The 22739-nt window shown below is 32.1% G+C and overlaps 1 protein-coding gene and 1 pseudogene across 1 annotated transcript; both read left to right on the top strand.

Annotated features, from left to right (window-relative positions):
* Window positions 1–4291: 4291 nt before the first annotated feature.
* Window positions 4292–5112, top strand: LOC149254930 (endoglucanase 16 pseudogene; annotated as a pseudogene).
* A 13405-nt stretch (window positions 5113–18517) lies between these two features.
* On the top strand, window positions 18518–21873 carry LOC149254929 (endoglucanase 8-like). The gene is made up of 8 exons (XM_089454872.1): window positions 18518–18736; window positions 19212–19424; window positions 19531–19731; window positions 20463–20540; window positions 20663–20815; window positions 20934–21042; window positions 21167–21330; window positions 21541–21873. Exons 1-8 carry the CDS (start codon window positions 18518–18520, stop codon window positions 21871–21873), a joined length of 1470 nt encoding a protein of 489 aa, XP_089310998.1.
* Window positions 21874–22739: the final 866 nt, after the last annotated feature.

The raw sequence follows: 22739 nt of genomic DNA, 5'->3' as shown, positions 1-22739 counted from the left end.
TGCTGGGAAAATGAAATATGGAGTGCATAATCCTTTACTAATAGTGTTTTTGAATAATAATAATATATTATCATGGTTGTGATGGAATGAATAGCCATATTATCAATGCCTTGGACATGAACATTAGTTTTTTTCCCTTGGTAAAATATGGAGTGCATAACCCTTTACTAATTGTGTTTTTGAATAATAGTAATATATTATCATGGTTGTGATGGAATGAATAGCCATATTATCAATGCCTTGGACATGAACATTAGTTTTTTTTCCCTCGGAAAAATTTGGGCAGATCAACCCCGAAGGGAATCTTTTAAAGCCCGTCGAAGAGACTAGCAGGGTCTAACCCCAAGGGTGTCGAGGAGAATTGCTCATGTGACCTCCCGATCGGGGAGGTACTTAAAACAGGGACTCAAATATTTGAGCTAACTCTTGGGGCTTGGACATGAACATTAGTTGTTTTCAATTCTAGTAAATATAATTGATCTGTGGGAACAAATTTTGATCTCTTCTATGAATCATAGGAAACTACACTCAATCATTCCCAACAAAGAACAAATGCTATATCGAATTTATTACTTCACACAACCTTTACATCTAAACTTTATCTATAAAAACAAAATTTTTTAGAGGTAGAAATTTAGAAGTAAGCATTAGAAACTCCTATTGAGTCCATGTAGTTGTACCACCATCTTAGATCACAAATTCCACTTGCATTTATTCAAAGTAGAGTATCATCCTTAAGACATCAAAATCCATTATATGTACTTAGAAATAAGTTTAGAATATGAATATAAAAAACCTCATGATGGTCATTTTTATAAGTCCTGTTGAATGTAGAAGACTCTTTATGGCTTTGCCATGCCAATTAATTCATTTTAGATTCAACTGGATTTTTTGTGTAGCAAATATATCTTTATAGAAAAACATTTTGAGGGAAATTACACATGCATTTATTCTTTTCAAATTAGTTTTTGTATCATGAGTATGCTATTAATTTCAATTATGTGTGCCAATGTTTCTATATAAATAGTTTCATCTCGTAGACTTTAGTTAATTTATAGCTTCTATCTTCTCATGCCAACTTCTTTAATTCAATTTTAATTCAACTCGGCATACAATATTAGAGCTAAACAATTCCATTCAATTCATTATGCCTTCATCATCAAAGATTCAAAATAGATAGTGTTGATCCATAACATGCACTTGGGATATATTCCCTTTGGACCCTTTGTAGGTGACTAGTTAACCCCAAGATTGCATATTCATATTTAAAACTATGTATTTATAATATATTAAATTATATAATTCAATATTATTTTTATCAGCTTCAATCACAATTGGATATAAACATGTTTTACCCATTTATTTGTGTTTCTTACATATCCAAGCTCGCAAATAGTTTAGTTGTTGTACTATATTAATGCAAAAATCTAATTAATATTGTATTTCTGTGTTATTCATTACTAAATTTAGTTAGCTCATTTTTATGATGTGTTTCTTATGATATGCTTTATTTTAATGAAACATAGAAACAAAATTTGATATTGTATATTAAAATGAGATATGTTTGAGTGCCAATGGAAAACAAAGTGGGCCTAATAATACCAACCTAGCATATAATTTAAACTAAAGAAAGCAGTAAGATATGATATGAGATTGGGTAAACCTAAAATAATGTTGGTATAACAAATACCCATAGTCCAAGTTTTTGTTCTCCATTTCTTAGGTTAAGAAAGAGATGCTTCATGTAATATCATTTGTACATCATTTATACTCTATCAAAGGGAAGAAAATTAACTTGGGTGTTTAGTGACTTCCATTAAATTCACTCACCAAAAATAATCGTGTATAGTATGGAATTTGAACTTTGGTACTCACATATGATTATACCCTTGAAGGTTCCTGGAACTATTCACCCATGCTTGACCCACCTTATGATTATATGGTAGCTCTCAGATTATATATCACCTTCCAAGAGCTATTTTCGCCCTCGTATAGACATGGGACACCATTGGGATGTTTAACATTATGGTGAGTTCTTTGATTCATTGTTACCCCATTGGTATCATACCCTTGGTTGCTAGTTTGCCTCATTTTTTTCCATTCGGTCATTTTTTTGGTGCATTTCCTAAGTTCACTAAACCATTTGAGGGCACAAACCCTTAATATGGGTCCATCGTTACTTAGGATGCCTTAAATAAGGTTCGTAGCTATTTAAATCTATTTGGAAGTTGTTATTTAGTGGTAAATTTTAGTCAAATATCCAATATTTATTGATTTCTTCCTATTGATCATACCATAAATTTCCTCTAAATGGTATCATGAATGTGAATTAGCAAGTCAGATAATAGAGGGGCATTTCGGGCCTAAATGATCTGCAATATCATTGTAACCAAATCGGAAACGTGTAACCAAAATACATAACACACTACTTTTATAGGATTTTGACACTTATTGGAACATGAAAATGTTTCAGGTGAACTTCACAAGTTCACCTTGTTATTAAGTTAAAGGTTCTAATTAGAAATTTATGTTAGGATATTTAGACACTTAGGAGTTAGTTGTTCTCAACTTGGTCTAATGTGTCTATTAGGTAGAATCATCGTTCTTTAGTATGAATTAATTGCATCATAATTTGATGGTCATGATGTATTCTAGACATAAAGTAATCTAATGGTTTACATTCTCCTCGATATTAATGACTATTGATCCATGACTTAACACCCAATCGGTCCATAATGTCAATTTAAAGAGCATGGGGGGTCACTGTTAATAATGATTTCATGAGAAATATCTTATGTAAAGTTCTTTCCTTTATCATCACTTAAATTTCCTCTAGTGGCCACATTGACTGGGGATGTGGAGTATTTCCCTCTTTGAGGGTTTCAACCACATAAAAATACAAGAGCTATGATATTTGATCTAGTTGTGTGAGTAGTTATTGAAGGTGTTTGTCTTATATGGAATGAATTATCGTCCTTAACATGTATCATAGCATGTTCAAATAGCTACTCTTTTTGTTGATCGATATCTTGAGCTTGTGTTGCCATTTCTAATATTAATTATTTCCATACATTTTTTTCCTAAACAATTTATTCCATTATGTCTAGAGAATTGGTTTTATTTAATAACACCTTTGCTTTCATAAAGAAAGGTGTCTAGTTTCCCAAGATACAATTTTTTTCATTATGTCATGAGATATACAATTTAATTACACTTTAAAATAATAATTATAGAGTTCGTTTTCCATTTTTCTGTTTATATTCTTAGTTTGATACTCTTTATAATTTACATATTTTAGTTTGATACTCTTTATAATTTTTTTCCGTTTCCCCCCACTCTATAAAATCTTGGCAAATTAGAAGCAGTGTTGAAAATATTTTTCTTAACTACATATTCTCTTTGTAGTGCTCTAGGTGATCTCAAAAAATAAAAATAAAAAAGGGAAAACTTGTATTTTTTAGGCAAGTTAATTGATATTTAACCCCATTGTTGTTGAGAATTAGATTTTTTTATTTGTTTTTAATAAAAAAATTGTTTGATTTTGGATAAGTATTTTTTTTTGTAAGCATGCACTCTGAGGCAAAGATCCAATAACACCAAAACCAACAATCCTATCCTCCACTACCATTAGTATGTGGTTTGCACTATCTCACTTGGTTAAAAATTACTTTATATAGTAAGAAGTCTTGAGTTCAAATCTCTTTTTAAGTTACATGCAACTCTAGTTTATAAAGTAACTTCATTATAAAAGTGTTTATCACTTGTTTTATAAAACTAGGTGACTTCATAAAGTAATGTATTTGTGAAAACATTACTTTATCAATGCGAAAATAACGACGCTGAATCTTATCAATGCGAAAATAACGACGCTGATCTTATCAATGCGAAAATAACGAGGGTATCTATTTTGGCGAAAACGATTGATACTCCACCCACAACTTATTTAGATCAAACAATTGATCTCTCGGAATACATACTCCACCAAAATTTTTGTACTTCCAATGAGTATGAGTTCAATTGGGATCTCAAATGTGCAGGAGTTCAAATCCACCTGTCTAGTGTAAGTCCATATTCACATAAACATATGAATCACCAAATGTTCATTTCAGAAAAAGTTTAAGACTGACCACTTGACCCTCAACTGACCACATCTTCATAAAAATTAATAAACGTGGCAGCTATATCTCTCTAGAGAAACCAATCTGGAAGTTTTCAGAGGCCAAGCAGAAGTGTTCCTCTGCTCAGTTCTTCCACAAAGTCCTCAATTCAAAAATTCCATCACACCACGTAAATGGACGTTTCTCCATGTCATGCTCGGAGTTTCAAAATTAAGCTCATCAATAGTGTTTGTATCTGTTGAGTTTCAAAATTAAGCTCATTAACACTGTTTGTATCTGTTTCACTTGTACAGGAGGTTTGTTGTTTGTCAGAGATGGTGCAAATACACAATATGCTACTGGCACATCATTCCTTGTATCAGTTTACAGTGACTTACTGTCACGATATAAGCAATACCTGCAATGTGGCGATCAAACATATGAACCAAGCATTCTTATTGCATTTTCCAAACAACAAGTACACATACATATTATAATTTTTTAAGTGTTGCAAAATATTTAATTAATGAGGAGAAGAATTGAGCACACTTGTATATCCATTCCAGCTTTCTCAGAGTATAAGAGATTCAAAGTTAATTAAATTTGATTTTTTTTTTCATATCATAATTTGAAAAAACCAGCAAAGTAGTAGCTAACAAATCCACTTTGTATATGTAAATTGCAGGTGGATTACATTTTGGGAAAGAATCCTGCTGGTATGTCTTTCATGGTGGGTTTTGGTGACAAATATCCACAACAAGCTCACCACAGAGGGTCCTCCATAGTTTCGATATACGAGGATTCCAGAAAGATATCATGTACCGAAGGTTTCACTTTTTGGTTCAACAGAGAAGCACCAAACCTAAATGAATTAACAGGTGCAGTTGTGGGAGGGCCTGATCGCTATGACGGGTTTGAGGATAGCAGGGCTGATTCCACCAAGCTTGAGCCCACGACGTATATCCATGCTCCTCTCGTGGGAGTCCTGGCTAAGCTCCACAACATCATGGAATAATCGACATAACAGGGCCGATTCGTGCAAGCTTGAGCCCACAACTTATATCAATGATCCTCTTGTGGGAGTCCTGGCTAAGATCCACAGCATCAGCATGGAATCACGGACTTAAGTTAAAAAAGTTATGCTATTAATATCTTTTACTAAGTCTGTATTCTATATGCAAATCTGAGTAGATGGAAATATATATGAATTTTGGTACTTCTGGGCTCCAGAATTGTTTTGTTTCATTTCATCCTGTTGAATCCTATAATCAGATTGAAGACTTGCTTTTACATCTTAGATCCCATATGCAGATTGAAAATTCTTCTATTTTTAAATAGCAGTGATATTGGCATAGAAGAACATGGTGTATGAGAGTCTCGGAAGATCATGTGCCATCGTGTTATATATGTGAGCATACAGGGAATGTGTGATCATAGGATTTTTGTTCCATGATGTTATATATGAGCATTTAGGAATGTGTAATCATAGGATTTATTTGTTTATTAATGTATAGATTGCTCTTGACTTGCACGAGCCGGAAATTTGCACTTGGTTATAATGTATATTTTTTTTAAATAATATGAATATATTATAAATTTTTTTAATGGTGTTTAACTTTAAAATACAAGTAGGGAGGATAGATAATTTGAATATAGGTTGGAAATTTATAGATATCCTACAACAAATATTGGAGTATATGAGCATTACGGAATATAGATTTTGATTTGTGTTTAGTTTACAAAATATGCAAGTGATATAAATGTTGTATAAAAGTATATGTATTGTGCCAAAGAAATAGATATTGTGATAAAGAAATATTCTTTGTTAAGATGGGAAAATAGAGATTTAGTTGGGAATTCATAGATATCATATAACAAACATTAGACTATATCAGCATTATGAAATATAGGCTTTGGTTTGTGTTTAGATTATGTTTTTTAAAGAATGTATATTGATATCACCACTGTGTATAAAATTATATGTATGTGATAATAAATAGACATTCTTAAGATGGGGGAGCATATACTAATTACTTACACACAATTCAAAACCAGCGCTTTTACTTTGTAACCCCATCATGTAGACATTGCAAAATGACATCTAGATAGAGAAACAACCATCCACTAGATTTCATGGGTACCCAACCATTGTACTTTGGTTCATTACGATGTCCCTTCATGTACATGGTTCATTCAACTTCTTGCACTTCCTGTATTATACAACCACTATGGTCCATTCAAGTGTTTCCAACCAACACATGTCTCGCTCCTAGTGTTAACGAACTTCCTAATAGAGACGATAGAACTAAACGAGACAACTCCTCTATATGGCCACACCCTCCTATAGATTTCCCTTTGTTTTCTCTACAATATAATTTATTATTGATTTGATATAGTTTGTAAATGTTTTTATCTTTTATTTTGTTTTATTTGATTGTATATGCATAGTTTCCAATTAATTTGATGACAATTATTTCCATTCGAAATTTATTTATTTTTCATATCATTTGATCTAATTTGTTTCCTATTATTTCTTAAAAGTGCCAAAAAAATTATTGAAAAATTCTTGGTAACGAGATCCAAATCAAAGAGTTCCAAGCGTTGATCATATGGGTGTTTTTAAAGATTTTGATTAAATTCATATGCAAGAAATTTGAATCTGGATCATGTATACACATTGCTAATATAATTTTATGAGCTCTCAATTCCTTAAATCTAGATATAGAGGAATTGTTGATATATTATTTGTATTTGGATCTAGATAAGATAAATTATGTCTTAAAAAAAACTTTCATAACTTAGATCATATATATTAGGATTTGGATCAAACTTAATATATCATTATTTGAAATTTCCAAATCCTTGATACTAGATATCCAAATCCAAATCTTTCTTTCACCTAATATTTCATAGATTTGAAATAACATGGTGGACAATGAAATGAATCTTACCAAATTTTTAGTGCATTTATGATGACATGTAATATGACATGCCATGTTGACATGTCATATTACATGTCATCCCATATGGCCAATGACTGATTTAATTTATTAAGCATACTAATGACTTGGTATGATGACATATACATTGACATGGTAGTTTTGACATAGGTGTTAAAAGTATTCACATTTCATGAATTCATTGTATCTGGATAAGTAATGATTTAATGGAATTTATTGTGGTGTTATGCATTCTAAATTTTATTTTCTATCTAACTATATGGAACTATGAATTTGTTTTGAATTTTTTCATATGTATTATTTGTATAAGGATCTCGATCATTTATTTTCTCACTTCATTCTTCCTAATTCCATAATATTCATTTCCACTTCAAGTACCTGGATCAAGAATTTTATATAAGTATTTGGATATTGACAATACATATATGGATTAAATTTTATAGGCCTTATAAAAGTCTTATGGATACCGAGGTATCCACTTTGTTTCTCACATTCAGATTGTTTTGTTTAGTCCATGTTACTTGTGAAGTTCTTCTCCATGTTAGATTAAACTACTCAGCTATTCGTGGGCTAACCAATGGATTATTAGAGATAATCATGTATGGAATCTACTAGACACTGGCATGATTTTGCTGAAGTGTCATCTACCATAGTATTGCTATCCATTACATATTTTCATATCCCAAATTTTTGTATACTAGTCTAGTATATGATTGAGATTAAAAGAATACATTGTAGCCCATATTGCATAATATTGTGCAAATGAATTATGTTAGGTGAAGGATAGCTTATAAACTCTTTGTAACCATTTCACCCAATGAATATGGGATTAATATTGGAATCTATTATTTGTTTATGATTACTTGCGTAAATATATAATTATTTAACTATTAACATACTAGCTATTACTTTTGTACATTTGGCAAATCTTTTCAAGACCGAAATAATCTGAATGATAAAGAAAATAGAAAGAATAAGAGAATAAAATAAATAATAGAAAAATAAGGAGAAAAAAAACTACTTGCATACAAATAAACACTATGACATATTCAAAATCTTGAATCAAATACAAATATCCTTATAACAAATTACAATGTGTTACTAACCATAAGAATTTTAAAAATGGAAAATTATATCGACATCATTGTTTGAAAGGAACAATCGTATGCTTTTATCAAACATTTTTCATAAGAAATATTAAAATTAGACTTCGAAAGTGGAATTTGTTGTAACAAAAAGAAGATGAAATTGAATGTACTTTATTAATTATGTCATTTAAGAGGAAGTTCTTTTCAGAAACAAAGAGAACGAAAATTTAGATTCCAAAGTTTGTATAATTTTATCAATTCTTAATAAATGTACTTTATTAAGTATCCCATTTAAGAGGATGTTCTTTTGAGAAACAAGGAGATCGAAAATTTAGATTCGAGAGGCTTGTATAATTTTATCAGCTCTTACTGATAAATTTCTTAATGATAAATTGAAACGTCATATATCTTTGGAGAAGACTTCTATGGCAATGTGTTGTTATATATTTTGTATTTCTATCAAGGTTTAAGATTTCCATATTCTTATATTTCACAATAAATTTATTTTTCAATTAATATTTCATATTGGATACAAGAATATGTATGTGATTTTTTAAATAAAAATATGTTTTTTAAATATTAATATAATTTTTGTGCTCAATATTTTATTGATTTTATTAATTATTTAATTTAATTTTGTAATTAATTTTTTTTCTTGTGTTTTATCTCAATGCACATGTTTCCAGTTAGGATAGGTAATTAGACATAATATTTCTAACATATACAGATAGTTAAATTTTATAAATTATAATGTTATTTTTCTAATTTAATTGATATTAAATTTATTCCAACATTTTAGGTGGAAACTATACCAAATGAGAGCAAGTCCAATGGGGACTTGCCATTAAATGATTCTAGCTTGTTGTTGGGGGAATTTTTTTCCTAACAATTAACATGCTAATTTGAACCATAAAGATATTGTTTAAGATGATGTTCTCATAAAATAATCAACTATAAATCTAAAGTTAAGATGAATTCACATATACATTTCAAAGTTATTGAATAATGTTAAGATGAATTTGCGTATACATTTCAAAGTTATTGCATGTTATTCAAGCTACTTTTTATAGAGAGTAGAATTTTTAAGATATATATATATACATATATACATATATATATATATATATATATATATATATATATATATATATATATATATATATATATATATATATATATATATATATATATATATATAGATATATAAACAAAAAATACAAATATTATAGAAATATTCAAATAAATTAAGTGATTGTGTATGATTGTATGTTATTAATACTAATGTAGATCTATGTTACATCTATTAATCACTAAGTGGAATAAAGGTCAATTGCGACACCAATTTATTTGTGATTAAAAGATTGAGATTTATATGGATTTATGTGAGTTTATTTCCTTATGACGATTATGGATGATGAAAAAATCAAATTTTATGAACTTTATTTTTCAATTGAATTTATAAGGATTACAATACATTATACATCTCTCCTATACCACGTTTAAAGTGCACCTGTTTACTCTTGCTGGGAAAATGAAATATGGAGTGCATAATCCTTTACTAATAGTGTTTTTGAATAATAATAATATATTATCATGGTTGTGATGGAATGAATAGCCATATTATCAATGCCTTGGACATGAACATTACTTTTTTTCCCTTGGAAAAATATGGAGTGCATAACCCTTTACTAATTGTGCTTTTGAATAATAGTAATATATTATCATGGTTGTGATGGAATGAATAGCCATATTATCAATGCCTTGGACATGAACATTAGTTTTTTTCCCTCGGAAAAATTTGGGCAGATCAACCCCGAAGGGAGTCTTTTAAAGCCCGTCGACGAGACTAGCAGGGTCTAACCCCAAGGGTGTCGATGAGAATTGCTCATGTGACCTCCCGATCGGGGAGGTACTTAAAAACAGGGACTCAAATATTTGAGCTAACTCTTGGGGCTTGGACATGAACATTAGTTGTTTTCAATTCTAGTAAATATAATTGATCTGTGGGAACAAATTTTGATCTCTTCTATGAATCATAGGAAACTACACTCAATCATTCCCAACAAAGAACAAATGCTATATCGAATTTATTACTTCACACAACCTTTACATCTAAACTTTATCTATAAAAACAAAATGTTTTAGAGGTAGAAATTTAGAAGGAAGCATTAGAAACTCCTATTGAGTCCATGTAGTTGTACCACCATCTTAGATCACAAATTCCACTTGCATTTATTCAAAGTAGAGTATCATCCCTTAAGACATCAAAATCCATTATATGTACTTAGAAATAATTTTAGAATATGAATATAAAAAACCTCATGATGGTCATTTTTATAAGTCCTGTTGAATGTAGAAGACTCTTTCTGGCTTTGCCATGCCAATTAATTCATTTTAGATTCAACTGGATTTTTTGTGTAGCAAATATATCTTTATAGAAAAACATTTTGAGGGAAATTACACATGCATTTATTCTTTTCAAATTAGTTTTTGTATCATGAGTATGCTATTAATTTCAATTATGTGTGCCAATGTTTCTATATAAATAGTTTCATCTCGTAGACTTTAGTTAATTTATAGCTTCTATCTTCTCATGCCAACTTCTTTAATTCAATTTTAATTCAACTCGGCATACAATATTAGAGCTAAACAATTCCATTCAATTCATTATGCCTTCATCATCAAAGATTCAAAATAGATAGTGTTGATCCATAACATGCACTTGGGATAGATTCCCTTTGGACCCTTTGTGGGTGACTAATTAACCCCAAGATTGCATATTCATATTTAAAACTATGTATTTATAATATATTGAATTATATAATTCAATATTATTTTTATCAGTTTCAATCACAATTGGATATAAACATGTTTTACCCATTTTTTTGTGTTTCTTACATATCCAAGCTCGCAAATAGTTTAGTTGTTGTACTATATTAATGCAAAAATATAATTAATATTGTATTTCTGTGTTATTCATTACTAAATTTAGTTAGCTCATTTTTATGATGTGTTTCTTATGATATGCTTTATTTTAATGAAACATAGAAACAAAAATTGATATTGTATATTAAAATGAGATATGTTTGAGTGCCAATGGAAAACAAAGTGGGCCTAATAATACCCACCTAGCATATAATTTAAACTAAAGAAAGCAGTAAGATATGATATGAGATTGGGTAAACCTAAAATTATGTTGGTATAACAAATACCCATAATCCAAGTTTTTGTTCTCCATTTCTTAGGTTAAGAAAGAGATGCTTCATGTAATATCATGTGTACATCATTTATACTCTATCAAAGGGAAGAAAATTAACTTGGGTGTTTAGTGACTTCCATTAAATTCACTCACCAAAAATAATCGTGTATAGTATGGAATTTGAACTTTGGTACTCACATATGATTATACCCTTGAAGGTTCCTGGAACTATTCACCCATGCTTGACCCACCTTATGATTATATGGTAGCTCTCAGATTATACATCACCTTCCAAGAGCTATTTTCGCCCTGGTATAGACATGGGACACCATTGGGATGTTTAACATTATGGTGAGTTCTTTGATTCCTTGTTACCCCATTGGTATCATACCCTTGGTTGCTAGTTTGCCTCATTTTTTTCCATTCGGTCATTTTTTTGGTGCATTTCCTAAGTTCACTAAACCATTTGAGGGCACAAACCCTTAATATGGGTCCATCGTTACTTAGGATGCCTTAAATAAGGTTCGTAGCTATTTAAATCTATTTGGAAGTTGTTATTTAGTGGTAAATTTTAGTCAAATATCCAATATTTATTGATTTCTTCCTATTGATCATACCATAAATTTCCTCTAAATGGTATCATGAATGTGAATTAGCAAGTCAGATAATAGAGGGGCATTTCGGGCCTAAATGATCTGCAATATCATTGTAACCAAATCGACAACGTGTAACCAAAATACATAACACACTACTTTTATAGGATTTTGACACTTATTGGAACATGAAAATGTTTCAGGTGAACTTCACAAGTTCACCTTGTTATTAAGTTAAAGGTTCTAATTAGAAATTTATGTTAGGATATTTGGACACTTAGGAGTTAGTTGTGCTCAACTTGGTCTAATGTGTCTATTAGGTAGAATCACGTTTCTTTAGTATGAATTAATTGCATCATAATTTGATGGTCATGATGTATTCTAGACATAAAGTAATCTAATGGTTTACATTCTCCTCGATATTAATGACTATTGATCCATGACTTAACACCCAATCGGTCCATAATGTCGATTTAAAGAGCATGGGGAGTCACTGTTAATAATGATTTCGTGAGAAATATCTTATGTAAAGTTCTTTCCTTTATCATCACTTAAATTTCCTCTAGTGGCCACATTGACTGGGGATGTGGAGTATTTCCCTCTTTGAGGGTTTCAACCACATAAAAATACAAGAGCTATGATATTTGATCTAGTTGTGTGAGTAGTTATTGAAGGTGTGTGTCTTATATGGAATGAATTATCATCCTGAACATGTATCATAGCATGTTCAAATAGCTACTCTTTTTGTTGATCGATATCTTGAGCTTGTGTTGCCATTTCTAATATTAATTATTTCCATACATTTTTTTCCTAAACAATTTATTCCATTATGTCTAGAGAATTGGTTTTATTTAATAACACCTTTCCTTTCATAAAGAAAGGTGTCTAGTTTCCCAAGATACAATTTTTTTCATTATGTCATGAGATATACAATTTAATTACACTTTAAAATAATAATTATAGAGTTCGTTTTCCATTTTTCTGTTTATATTCTTAGTTTGATACTCTTTATAATTTACATATTTTTAGTTTGATACTCTTTATAATTTACATTTTCTCGTTTCCCCCCACTCTATAAAATCTTGGCAAATTAGAAGCAGTGTTGAAAAAAAATTTCTTAACTACATATTATCTTTGTAGTGCTCTATGTGATCTCAAAAAATAAAAATAAAAAAGGGAAAACTTGTATTTTTTAGGCGAGTTAATTGATATTTAACCCCATTGTTGTTGAGAATTAGATTTTTTTATTTGTTTTTAACAAAAAATTGTTTGATTTTGGATAAGTATTTTTTTTTGTAAGCATGCACTCTGAGGCAAAGATCCAAGAACACCAACACCAACAATCCTATCCTCCACTACCATTAGTATGTGGTTTGCACTATCTCACTTGGTTAAAAATTACTTTATATAGTAAGAAGTCTTGAGTTCAAATCTCTTTTTAAGTTACATGCAACTCTAGTTTATAAAGTAACTTCATTATAAAAGTGTTTATCACTTGTTTTATAAAACTAGGTGACTTCATAAAGTAATGTATTTGTATAATTGAGCTTATAGGTAAAGTTAGTGAGGGTTTTTTTATTATTAAATTTTCACATCATCTACAACCATACACGTGAACTTCTACTTACCGTTTGGTTATTTGTTATCATTATTGCCTTTTTTTTAATGACATAACCTTCATATTTGAAGCCCATTTTTAGAGCTTTTTTAAATATTCAATTTTTTGAGGGTTTTTTTATTATTAAATTTTCACATCATCTACAACCATACACGTGAACTTCTAGTTACCATTTGGTTATTTGTTATCATTATTTCCTTTTTTTAATGACATAACCTTCATATTTGAAGCCCATTTTTAGAGTTTTTTTAAATATTCAATTTTTTCTAGAGATGTCCATTTGGCTAGTCAATTTCAACTTTTGAAACCATATTATAGATATTTTCATATGGCCACTCCAAGTGAAATTTTTCTTACTAGTGTTGTAACATGATTAGTTTTGATTAAACTGCGTGATCAAACAATTTCTACTGTGTATTCTCTGGAATGATTGGATCTCTTGAGATTCACTAGCCAAAAAACATGTAGCCATATGGCTTCATTGTTTTCACCTCATTTGATTGATAGTTGTCTTCAGCATGAATTTGTATTTTGTGTAATTACTGTATGAATAATGTAATCCATGGACAATACATTTTTCCATAAATGGTTTACTTTTCAAAACTGATAAGTAGGGTTTATCATTAGGAGTTAACTGAAATAACAAAAAAGAAATCATAAAAATAGTCCAACAATGCTATTAAAACTGTAATTTTGTTGTGTGTGACATAGAATGCAAGGTAGGGGTGGTGTTCTAATGGCTTCTTATTCTAGTTGTTATTCCTAAGCCTGGATCAGGTTCATGATCCCCTGATCCAACTCATGATCTAACTCAGAAGAGAAAGCCTAAGCCAAAGCCCTCTCCTACACCCAAAAAGAGCTCTCTAGTAGCAACTTCCCCACAGGGTAAGATTTCCCAAGATTAAATTTTGGCTACCACAATGTTGTTAAAACTTCAATTTTTCAGTGTGACATAGAATGAACAAACTCAAGTTTGGCCAAACAACAAAAGACAATATTGATTATGATTTATTTCTCACATTTTGTAGAGAATAATATTTTGGCCATTTGGAAGAGGCAGACAAGTTCTTGGAATAATAGAAAGAAAAACATTATAGATATGTTATGTACATCACTAATAAATATCCCCACAAGACAATTACATCTCTCCAACTCTCTTTCTAGAATTTGTATGGTCTTGTATGGGGTCTCTCCAAACCAAATGCCAACAACTTGTATTTATTTCCTAAATGGATGAAGTCTCTCTCTCCTGGCCGAAGTTTGGATTTTGTGTACATCCGTGTTGGTCCTCTAGTAATCATTTCCGTAGTTTACTATCAGATGAATTGATCAACTATATTGATTGTTAGGGAGATGGAAAGGTCCAAGGAAAAAGAATGATCAGTGGTGGGTCAAGTGATGGGTCAATTGTGGCTCATCTATATGAATAAGTGGCACCAATTCCTAATGCACATGTTGATGGAAGATTAGTTTATGGTTGGGTAAATCTTGGATCTCTGAGCTGTCTCACATTTCAATATGTTAGATAAACTTGACCCTATGGTGGAGTTGAGGTTATGTCAACATTTATGGTTAACAGTTGTGGTTTTGGGCACCTAGTATTGGTGACTCATGGTATTACATGTAGTTGAATCCCTTAAAAGGCTTGTGTATTCTCCATTGTAGGCAGCCATGGTTGAGTGGTGAAAGCTCAGGTTGTTGGCCGACTTGGCTATGTTTTAGCAAGGACAATAATAGATCTATTGTTGGTTGGTTTTTCCCCCAATTGGGGTTTTCCAGATAATCATGGTGTACATGGTTTGAATGTGTATTTCTTGATTGTTATATTTATTTCTCTTGAACCCTAACAAATGGTATGTTGGCAAGGGCCTTGGATAGCTGTTCGAAATGTTCCCATCGACAAAGTGGTGGTGCTGGTTGAAGCAATAGCTCATTGCACAAAACAACAATGTCCGTTGAGTGATGGTTTGATGAGGAGCATGAAGAAAATGAAGTCTCGAGCCTTTGCCAAGCCCTGGGAATATTTTTTGGAAATTTAAATTAAATTTTGAAATTGTAAATCAGATTAAGTTGAGTTAGTCTCAGTGCATGAAGACCAAAGCCGCGTGCTATCTGCTGCGTGTATTCTCTGCAGTCCCGTGAAGACCAGAGCCGCGTGCCACCTGCGTGTATACTCTGAGGTCCGGTTTGGTTTGTAAATCGTGAAGAGTGGAGGCTGGAGAAAAACCTTCTGCACGGCGTGAAGAGGAGGCACCGACCTATGTAAAGAGAAAGGAGGACTCAGGAACCTACATACTCTGCATCCAGAATTGGAGTGGAGCGAGGAGGCACCGGCGTGGAGAGAGGAATCTTTGCATGCATCGAGGAGCCTTGACATCTGCGTCAAGGAGGGCACCACTACTGCGTACCCACCAAAGGCGCATTGGAGAATGTTGCCCTGCGTGTGAAGTGTTGCCCCTGAGGGTGAAACCCCTCCATCGTTGACCACGATGCTACTATCGAAGAGAAAGGAGGACGTAGAGGATTACCAGAAAGCCTGTCTGAGTCGAAAACCTGCCTGATCTACTGGAGCCGAGAGATCAAAACAAAAGAACATAGCATTGTTTTCATAAAATCAAGAAAGTCAGGTAATTCTTTTTTTTTCCAGAGAAATTTGTTGAAAGGCTTTTATGGTTAAAGAAAACATTCTATTCTAAAATAGTAACAGAAATTTTAAATAAAAATTCAGTTACAAGAGAAGGGTTAAATAGTGGGATACGAGTCTTACAGGGTGAAATGCATGGTTAAACTTGCAGCAATTCAAGTTGTGTGTGGGTCAAGATAGCAACAAAATAAAAATAAAATGGAAATTTGCATGGTTAAACTTGCAGCAATTCAAGTTGTGTGTGGGTCAAGATAGCAACAAAATAAAAATAAAATGGAAATTTTCATGTAAATGGGTATACGACTGTAAGACCTGGTAAGGAATGCATAACCGAGTAAATCACTGGTAAAGTCTGAATGTCCACTTGGGTGATATGGAGATGCATGTGGTGGTATGATGAAGCATGTTGAACTAGGAAAGCTTGTGAGATTATCAAATACCCTAACATTGACTGGGTAGGGCCTGGAGGTGAGTGGTGGCTGGCTCACTTGGTAGATTTGGCTAGATTTGGCCAAGGAAAACCCAAAGTCATTTTAAAGGGGGATTGTTAGATAAACTTGACCCTATGGTGGAGTTGAGGTTATGTCAACCATTAGGGTTAACAGTATTGGTTTTGGGCACCTAGTATTGGTGACTCATGGTATTGAGCTCATGGTGTAACATGTAGTTCAAGCCCTTAAAAGACTTGTGTATTCTCCATTGTAGGCAGCCATGGTTGAGCGATGAAAGCTCAGGTTGTTGGCCGGCTTGGCTGTGTTTTAGCTAAGGAAAATAATAGATCTATTGTTGGTTGGTTTTTCCCCCAATTGGGGTTTTCCACATAATCATGGTGTACATGGTTTGAATGTGTATTTCTTAATTGTTATATTTATTTCTCTTGAACCCTAACACAATATAGTTTGTTTTGGTATATGCCTCATAAACTCATGGAGCAATTGAGCTCTCGACACCATTCTTTAATAAATAATTCTATGTGGTGAGAAAACTGGTACCGTGGAAGAATGGATTTATGTATTCACAATTGACCCATTGGCATGTTCTTAATTTTGTTCATGGTAAATGGCAATCATAAAAATTTTACTTATTTTTTCTCTACTACTCTTTCCTTTACTGAGTTTCGTTTGCAACATGTGGTGCAATTACTTGTTTATAATCCTTGTATCATATCAGATTATGGCATGTCTAAAAAAATACATCTCTGTAAACCTATAATAACTTGTTATATTCTCTTCTTTTAATTATTAAACAATTACAACTCAAATTCAAATGTTAAGCTTTACTAACTTCTTTTTGAGTGAAATTATTTCTATAATATGTTATTAAACTTTATGTTATTCATCTTGTTTTTACAATTATATGAATATGCCAAGAGTTTTAAGAGTTTCGGTGTTTGGAATCCATTTGCAGCAATCCCACCCGTGTTTGTTAAATATCTTCCAACTTATTACTTTACTTAAAATACAAACCTAAAAATGATTTAATTATAAAATTTACTAAATAAAAATTTGTAAAAAAAACATTATACAAAATATGGAATGAGATATTACATGGTATCTGCATTTTCTGTCACATTTGCAAAAACTAGTAGAATGTAAATAAAAGCTTCCGGTTTTGAAATTAAACTTTAGACCTCTTCTCTATAACTTTATAAGACTGATAGAATGTATATTAGAACTCTAAATTTTAAAAATAAATCCATTAAAATTTTAAAATTAAATTTGTTATCTTTTTAATTTACGAAATTATAACTTTAATTACATACATTTAAATTTGTTCTTTAATTTTACGGGTTTTGAAATAGTTAATATTTCGTATATTAATAGAAACGGTCACAGTGCCGATCTAATAGGCAACGGTAGTTAGTTTATATTCCGTTTGTGTGGAAAATTTAAATATTCAATAAATATTCTAGTCTGTGTAGAAAAACTAACTTCGTTATCTTCCTTGTGTTTCTTGAAACTTTAACATTTACTCGTTAATAGTACTGTGAGGAAATGGTGATGAGGCAACCTTATACACTGACTTACCATTCAGTTAATATTTTCCTGGAATTTCCGTCGTTTCATGTCCAACTGACACCCACAAGACTTCTCTACCCTTCAAAATAAGCACCGCATCAAACCTGCATGCAAGACTTCTTTGTCCTGCAAAACCTCTACAATACCCACATCAAACATGCATGCAAACAAAGAGACCGAGTCCCCTTTATGTTTCTATTCTTCATTACACGTTGGTTGCGTGAGACTACAAATATATATACGCATCAACTTTTGCAGATATTTATTTTTGTACCCATTTACTGATCAATTGCAGCAGAAATGGGTTACAGGGTTACCGTGGAAAGGTTTGTGTGTATAATTCTTGCTACTGTGCTGTCTGCTCATCATCAGTTTGTGTTGGGTGAGTTTGACTACAAAGATGCTCTGCATAAATCTATTCTGTTTCTGGAGGCTCAACGTTCAGGAAAACTGTCCAGCAGTAGCAACAGGATAAGCTGGAGAGGAGATTCTGGTCTAACAGACGGACAAATCCAAAATGTAATAACAATATTTTCTCATTTTGGTATTGCCATCTGTTCCGGATTGTTTTAGAAACGTTGTTTCCTGAATGTTTTAGAAGTGTTGTTAATCATACCCAAAACGGCAAAATAACGACGCTGATCTTATCAATGCGAAAATAACGAGGGTATCTATTTTGGCGAAAACGATTGATACTCCACCCACAACTTATTTAGATCAAACAATTGATCTCTCGGAATTGATTTCTCAGCACTATCAGATTTCAGGATATTATGAGAATATACAATTAAGTTATTAACATAAAGATCCCCCGCAACCCACCTACAATGTGAATTCTTACTCCAGTATTATGAGTTATGAGTTTGCAACAGCTTGATTTCTATCAACATTCTCTGTCCATATAAATTAGGAATTGATTATTTGGTCCAGATCTTCAAGAAGTCTGGAAAGATACAATGATGTTCAACATGGCTTTTACTGTGTATTTATGTAGGTGGATTTGGTGGGCGGTTACTACGACGCTGGGGATAATGTGAAGTATGGGTTTCCGATGGCTTTCACCGTTACCATGCTGGCATGGGGAGCCCTTCAGTACAGAGATGAACTTGCAGCAGCGGGAGAGTTGGAGAACGTTAGGGATGCCATTAAGTGGGGAACTGATTATTTCATCAAAGCAAGCGCCACCGAAAACCAGCTGTGGGTTCAGGTGAATTAATTGCCATCCCAACTAAATTTACTCATGGATCACAACAAAATTTACGAAGGATCACAACAAATGGCAATTATGAATTTAGTTATGGTTTTGTTTTTAGGTGGGAGATCCAACTGCAGACCATAACTGTTGGGAGAACCCAGAGAGGATGGACACTCCAAGGACTTTGTACAGAATAGATACATCCACTCACGGGACAGAAATTGCAGCAGAGACTGCTGCAGCATTGGCCGCTTCCTCCGTCGTCTTTGCAGCCATTGACAAACCTTATTCCATTCTCCTACTCCAAAGAGCTACTTTGGTATAAGATTATGCGTATTCTAAAATCACTTATACTGTATTATTGGTTTAGAACAGCGATTGCAGATTTGAGAGATATTGAGATATTTTAGAATCCTACTGTACTGTTAGGAAAAAGGTCAATGGTTTAATTTCTTTTCACTATTATATACTATTTTTAGAATTTACAGTCCAGATAACTTTAGTAATTAAAACAAACATATGATAGGAAACAATTTCTTTTCACTGTTTTATTCTATTCTATTCTTAGAATTTACAATTGAAACAATTTCTTTTTTTGTTTTATTCTATTCTATTCTTAGAATTTACAATTTAGATAACTTTAGCAACTTATGATAGGTCATATTTGTTTGTGGATGAACGTTTTTTTATAACTTTTATTTTAAATTTAATTTAATGTCTCCATTTTTGGAATATTTTGGGATGAGGCAAATACCGGTGAGATTACTTATTTGAGGTTGCCTACGTTTTTTATGATTCCAAAATATTCCAAAAATCTTTCAAAAATGCCCATTTTTAACATGTCTATGAAATTCATGTCTTAGATTCAAAATTGAAAATTAATTTAATGAATTGTCTTCTCCAACATTTTAAAATACTCATATAATTGAATATTAATTTAGTGCAGCTCTTTCGTTCATGTGTTAGATTCAAAATTGAGAATTAATTTAATGAATTTTATTCTCCAACTTTTTATGATACTCATGTAATTGAATATGTCATTTAGTACAGCTCTTTCGTTTCGCTGACCAGTACCGGGGAACATATCATGGAGAATGCCCTTTCTATTGCTCTGTCTCGGGCTATGATGTATCTTTCCTTAACATTATTAATTTTACTTCCTTTTTTACTTCACACTATTATTTATTTAAACTACAGAGTGAGTAACTTCTTGAAGTCTTCTTATTATTCCTCTACTAACTAACTTACAGGACGAGCTTGCATGGGCAGCGGTGTGGCTATATAGAGCAACTGGATTGCCATATTACACCAAATACATACTCCACCAAAATTTTTGTACTTCCAATGAGTATGAGTTCAATTGGGATCTCAAATGTGCAGGAGTTCAAATCCACCTGTCTAGTGTAAGTCCATATTCACATAAACATATGAATCACCAAATGTTCAATTTAGAAAAAGTTTAAGACTGACCACTTGACCCTCAACTGACCACATCTTCATAAAAATTAATAAACCTGGCAGCTATATCTCTCCGGAGAAACCAACCTGGAAGTTTTCAGAGGCCAAGCAGAAGTGTTCCTCTGCTCAGTTCTTCCACAAAGTCCTCAATTCAAAAATTCCATCACACCAGGTAAATGGAAGTTTCTCCCTGTCATGCTCCGAGTTTCAAAATTAAGCTCATCAACAGTGTTTGTATCTATTGAGTTTCAAAATTAAGCTCATTAACAGTGTTTGTATCTGTTTCACTTGTACAGGAGGTTTGTTGTTTGTCAGAGATGGTGCAAATACACAATATGCTACTGGCACATCATTCCTTGCATCAGTTTACAGTGACTTACTGTCACGATATAAGCAATACCTGCAATGTGGCGATCAAACATATGAACCAAGCATTCTTATTGCATTTGCCAAACAACAAGTACACATACATATTATAATTTTTTAAGTGTTGCAAAATATTTAATTAATGAGGAGAAGAATTGAGCACACTTGTATATCCATTCCAGCTTTCTCAGAGTATAAGAGATTCAGAGTTAAATAAATTTGATTTTTTGTTTTTTCATATCATAATTTGAAAAAGCAAGCAAAGTAGTAGCTAACAAATCCACTTTGTATATGTAAATTGCAGGTGGATTACATTTTGGGAAAGAATCCTACTGGTATGTCTTTCATGGTGGGTTTTGGTGACAAATATCCACAGCAAGCTCACCACAGAGGGTCCTCCATAGTTTCGATATACGAGGATTCCAGAAAGATATCATGTACCGAAGGTTTCACTTTGTGGTTCAACAGAGAAGCACCAAACCCAAATGAATTAACAGGTGCAGTTGTGGGAGGGCCTGATCGCTATGACGGGTTTGAGGATAGCAGGGCTGATTCCACCAAGCTTGAGCCCACGACATATATCAATGCTCCTCTCGTGGGAGTCCTGGCTAAGCTCCACAACAACATCATGGAATAATCGACATAACAGGGCCGATTCGTGCAAGCTTGAGCCCACAACTTATATCAATGATCCTCTTGTGGGAGTCCTGGCTAAGATCCACAGCATGAGCATGGAATCACGGACTTAAGTTCAAAAAGTTATGCTAGTAATATCTTTTACTAAGTCTGTATTCTATATGAAAATCTGAGTCGATGGAAATATATATGAATTTTGGTACGTCTGGGCTCCAGAATTGTTTTGTTTCATTTCATCCTGTTGAGTCCTATAATCATATTGAAGACTTGTTTTTACATCTTAGATCCCATATGCAGATTGAAAATTCTTCTATTTTTAAATAGCAGTGATATTAGCATAGAAGAACATGGTGTATGAGAGTCTCGGAAGATCCTGTGCCATCGTGTTATATATGTGAGCATACAGGGAATGTGTGATCATAGGATTTTTGTTCCATGATGTTATATATGAGCATTTAGGAATGTGTAATCATAGGATTTATTTGTTTATTAATGTATAGATTGCTCTTGACTTGCACGAGCCGGAAATTTGCACTTGGTTATAATGTATATTTTTTTTAAATAATATGAATATATTATAAATTTTTTTAATGGTGTTTAACCTTAAAATACAAGTAGGGAGGATGGATAATTTGAATATAGGTTGGAAATTTATAGATATCCTACAACAAATATTGGAGTATATGAGCATTACGGAATATAGATTTTGATTTGCGTTTAGTTTACAAAATATGCAAGTGATATAAATGTTGTATAAAAGTATATGTATTGTGCCAAAGAAATAGATATTGTGATAAAGAAATATTCTTTGTTAAGATGGGAAAATAGAGATTTAGTTGGGAATTCATAGATATCATATAACAAACA

Source organism: Pinus tabuliformis, chromosome 7, assembly GCF_031772625.1.
Source record: "Pinus tabuliformis cultivar Carrire ecotype Pingquan chromosome 7, CPIR1, whole genome shotgun sequence".
In the NCBI taxonomy this organism is placed as follows: Eukaryota; Viridiplantae; Streptophyta; class Pinopsida; order Pinales; family Pinaceae; genus Pinus; species Pinus tabuliformis.
The sequence above is the reverse complement of the archived record's forward strand: the minus strand, read 5'-3'. Positions and strand labels throughout refer to the sequence as shown.

Coding starts and splice junctions, on each gene's coding strand:
- LOC149254929 (XM_089454872.1), top strand. CDS start 18,518: ATGGGTTACAGGGTTACCGTGGAAAGGTTTGTGTGTATAATTCTTGCT. Junction 20,541..20,662: donor GCTCTGTCTCGGGCTATGAT/GTATCTTTCCTT, acceptor ACTAACTTACAG/GACGAGCTTGCATGGGCAGC. Junction 20,816..20,933: donor TTCAAATCCACCTGTCTAGT/GTAAGTCCATAT, acceptor TAAACCTGGCAG/CTATATCTCTCCGGAGAAAC.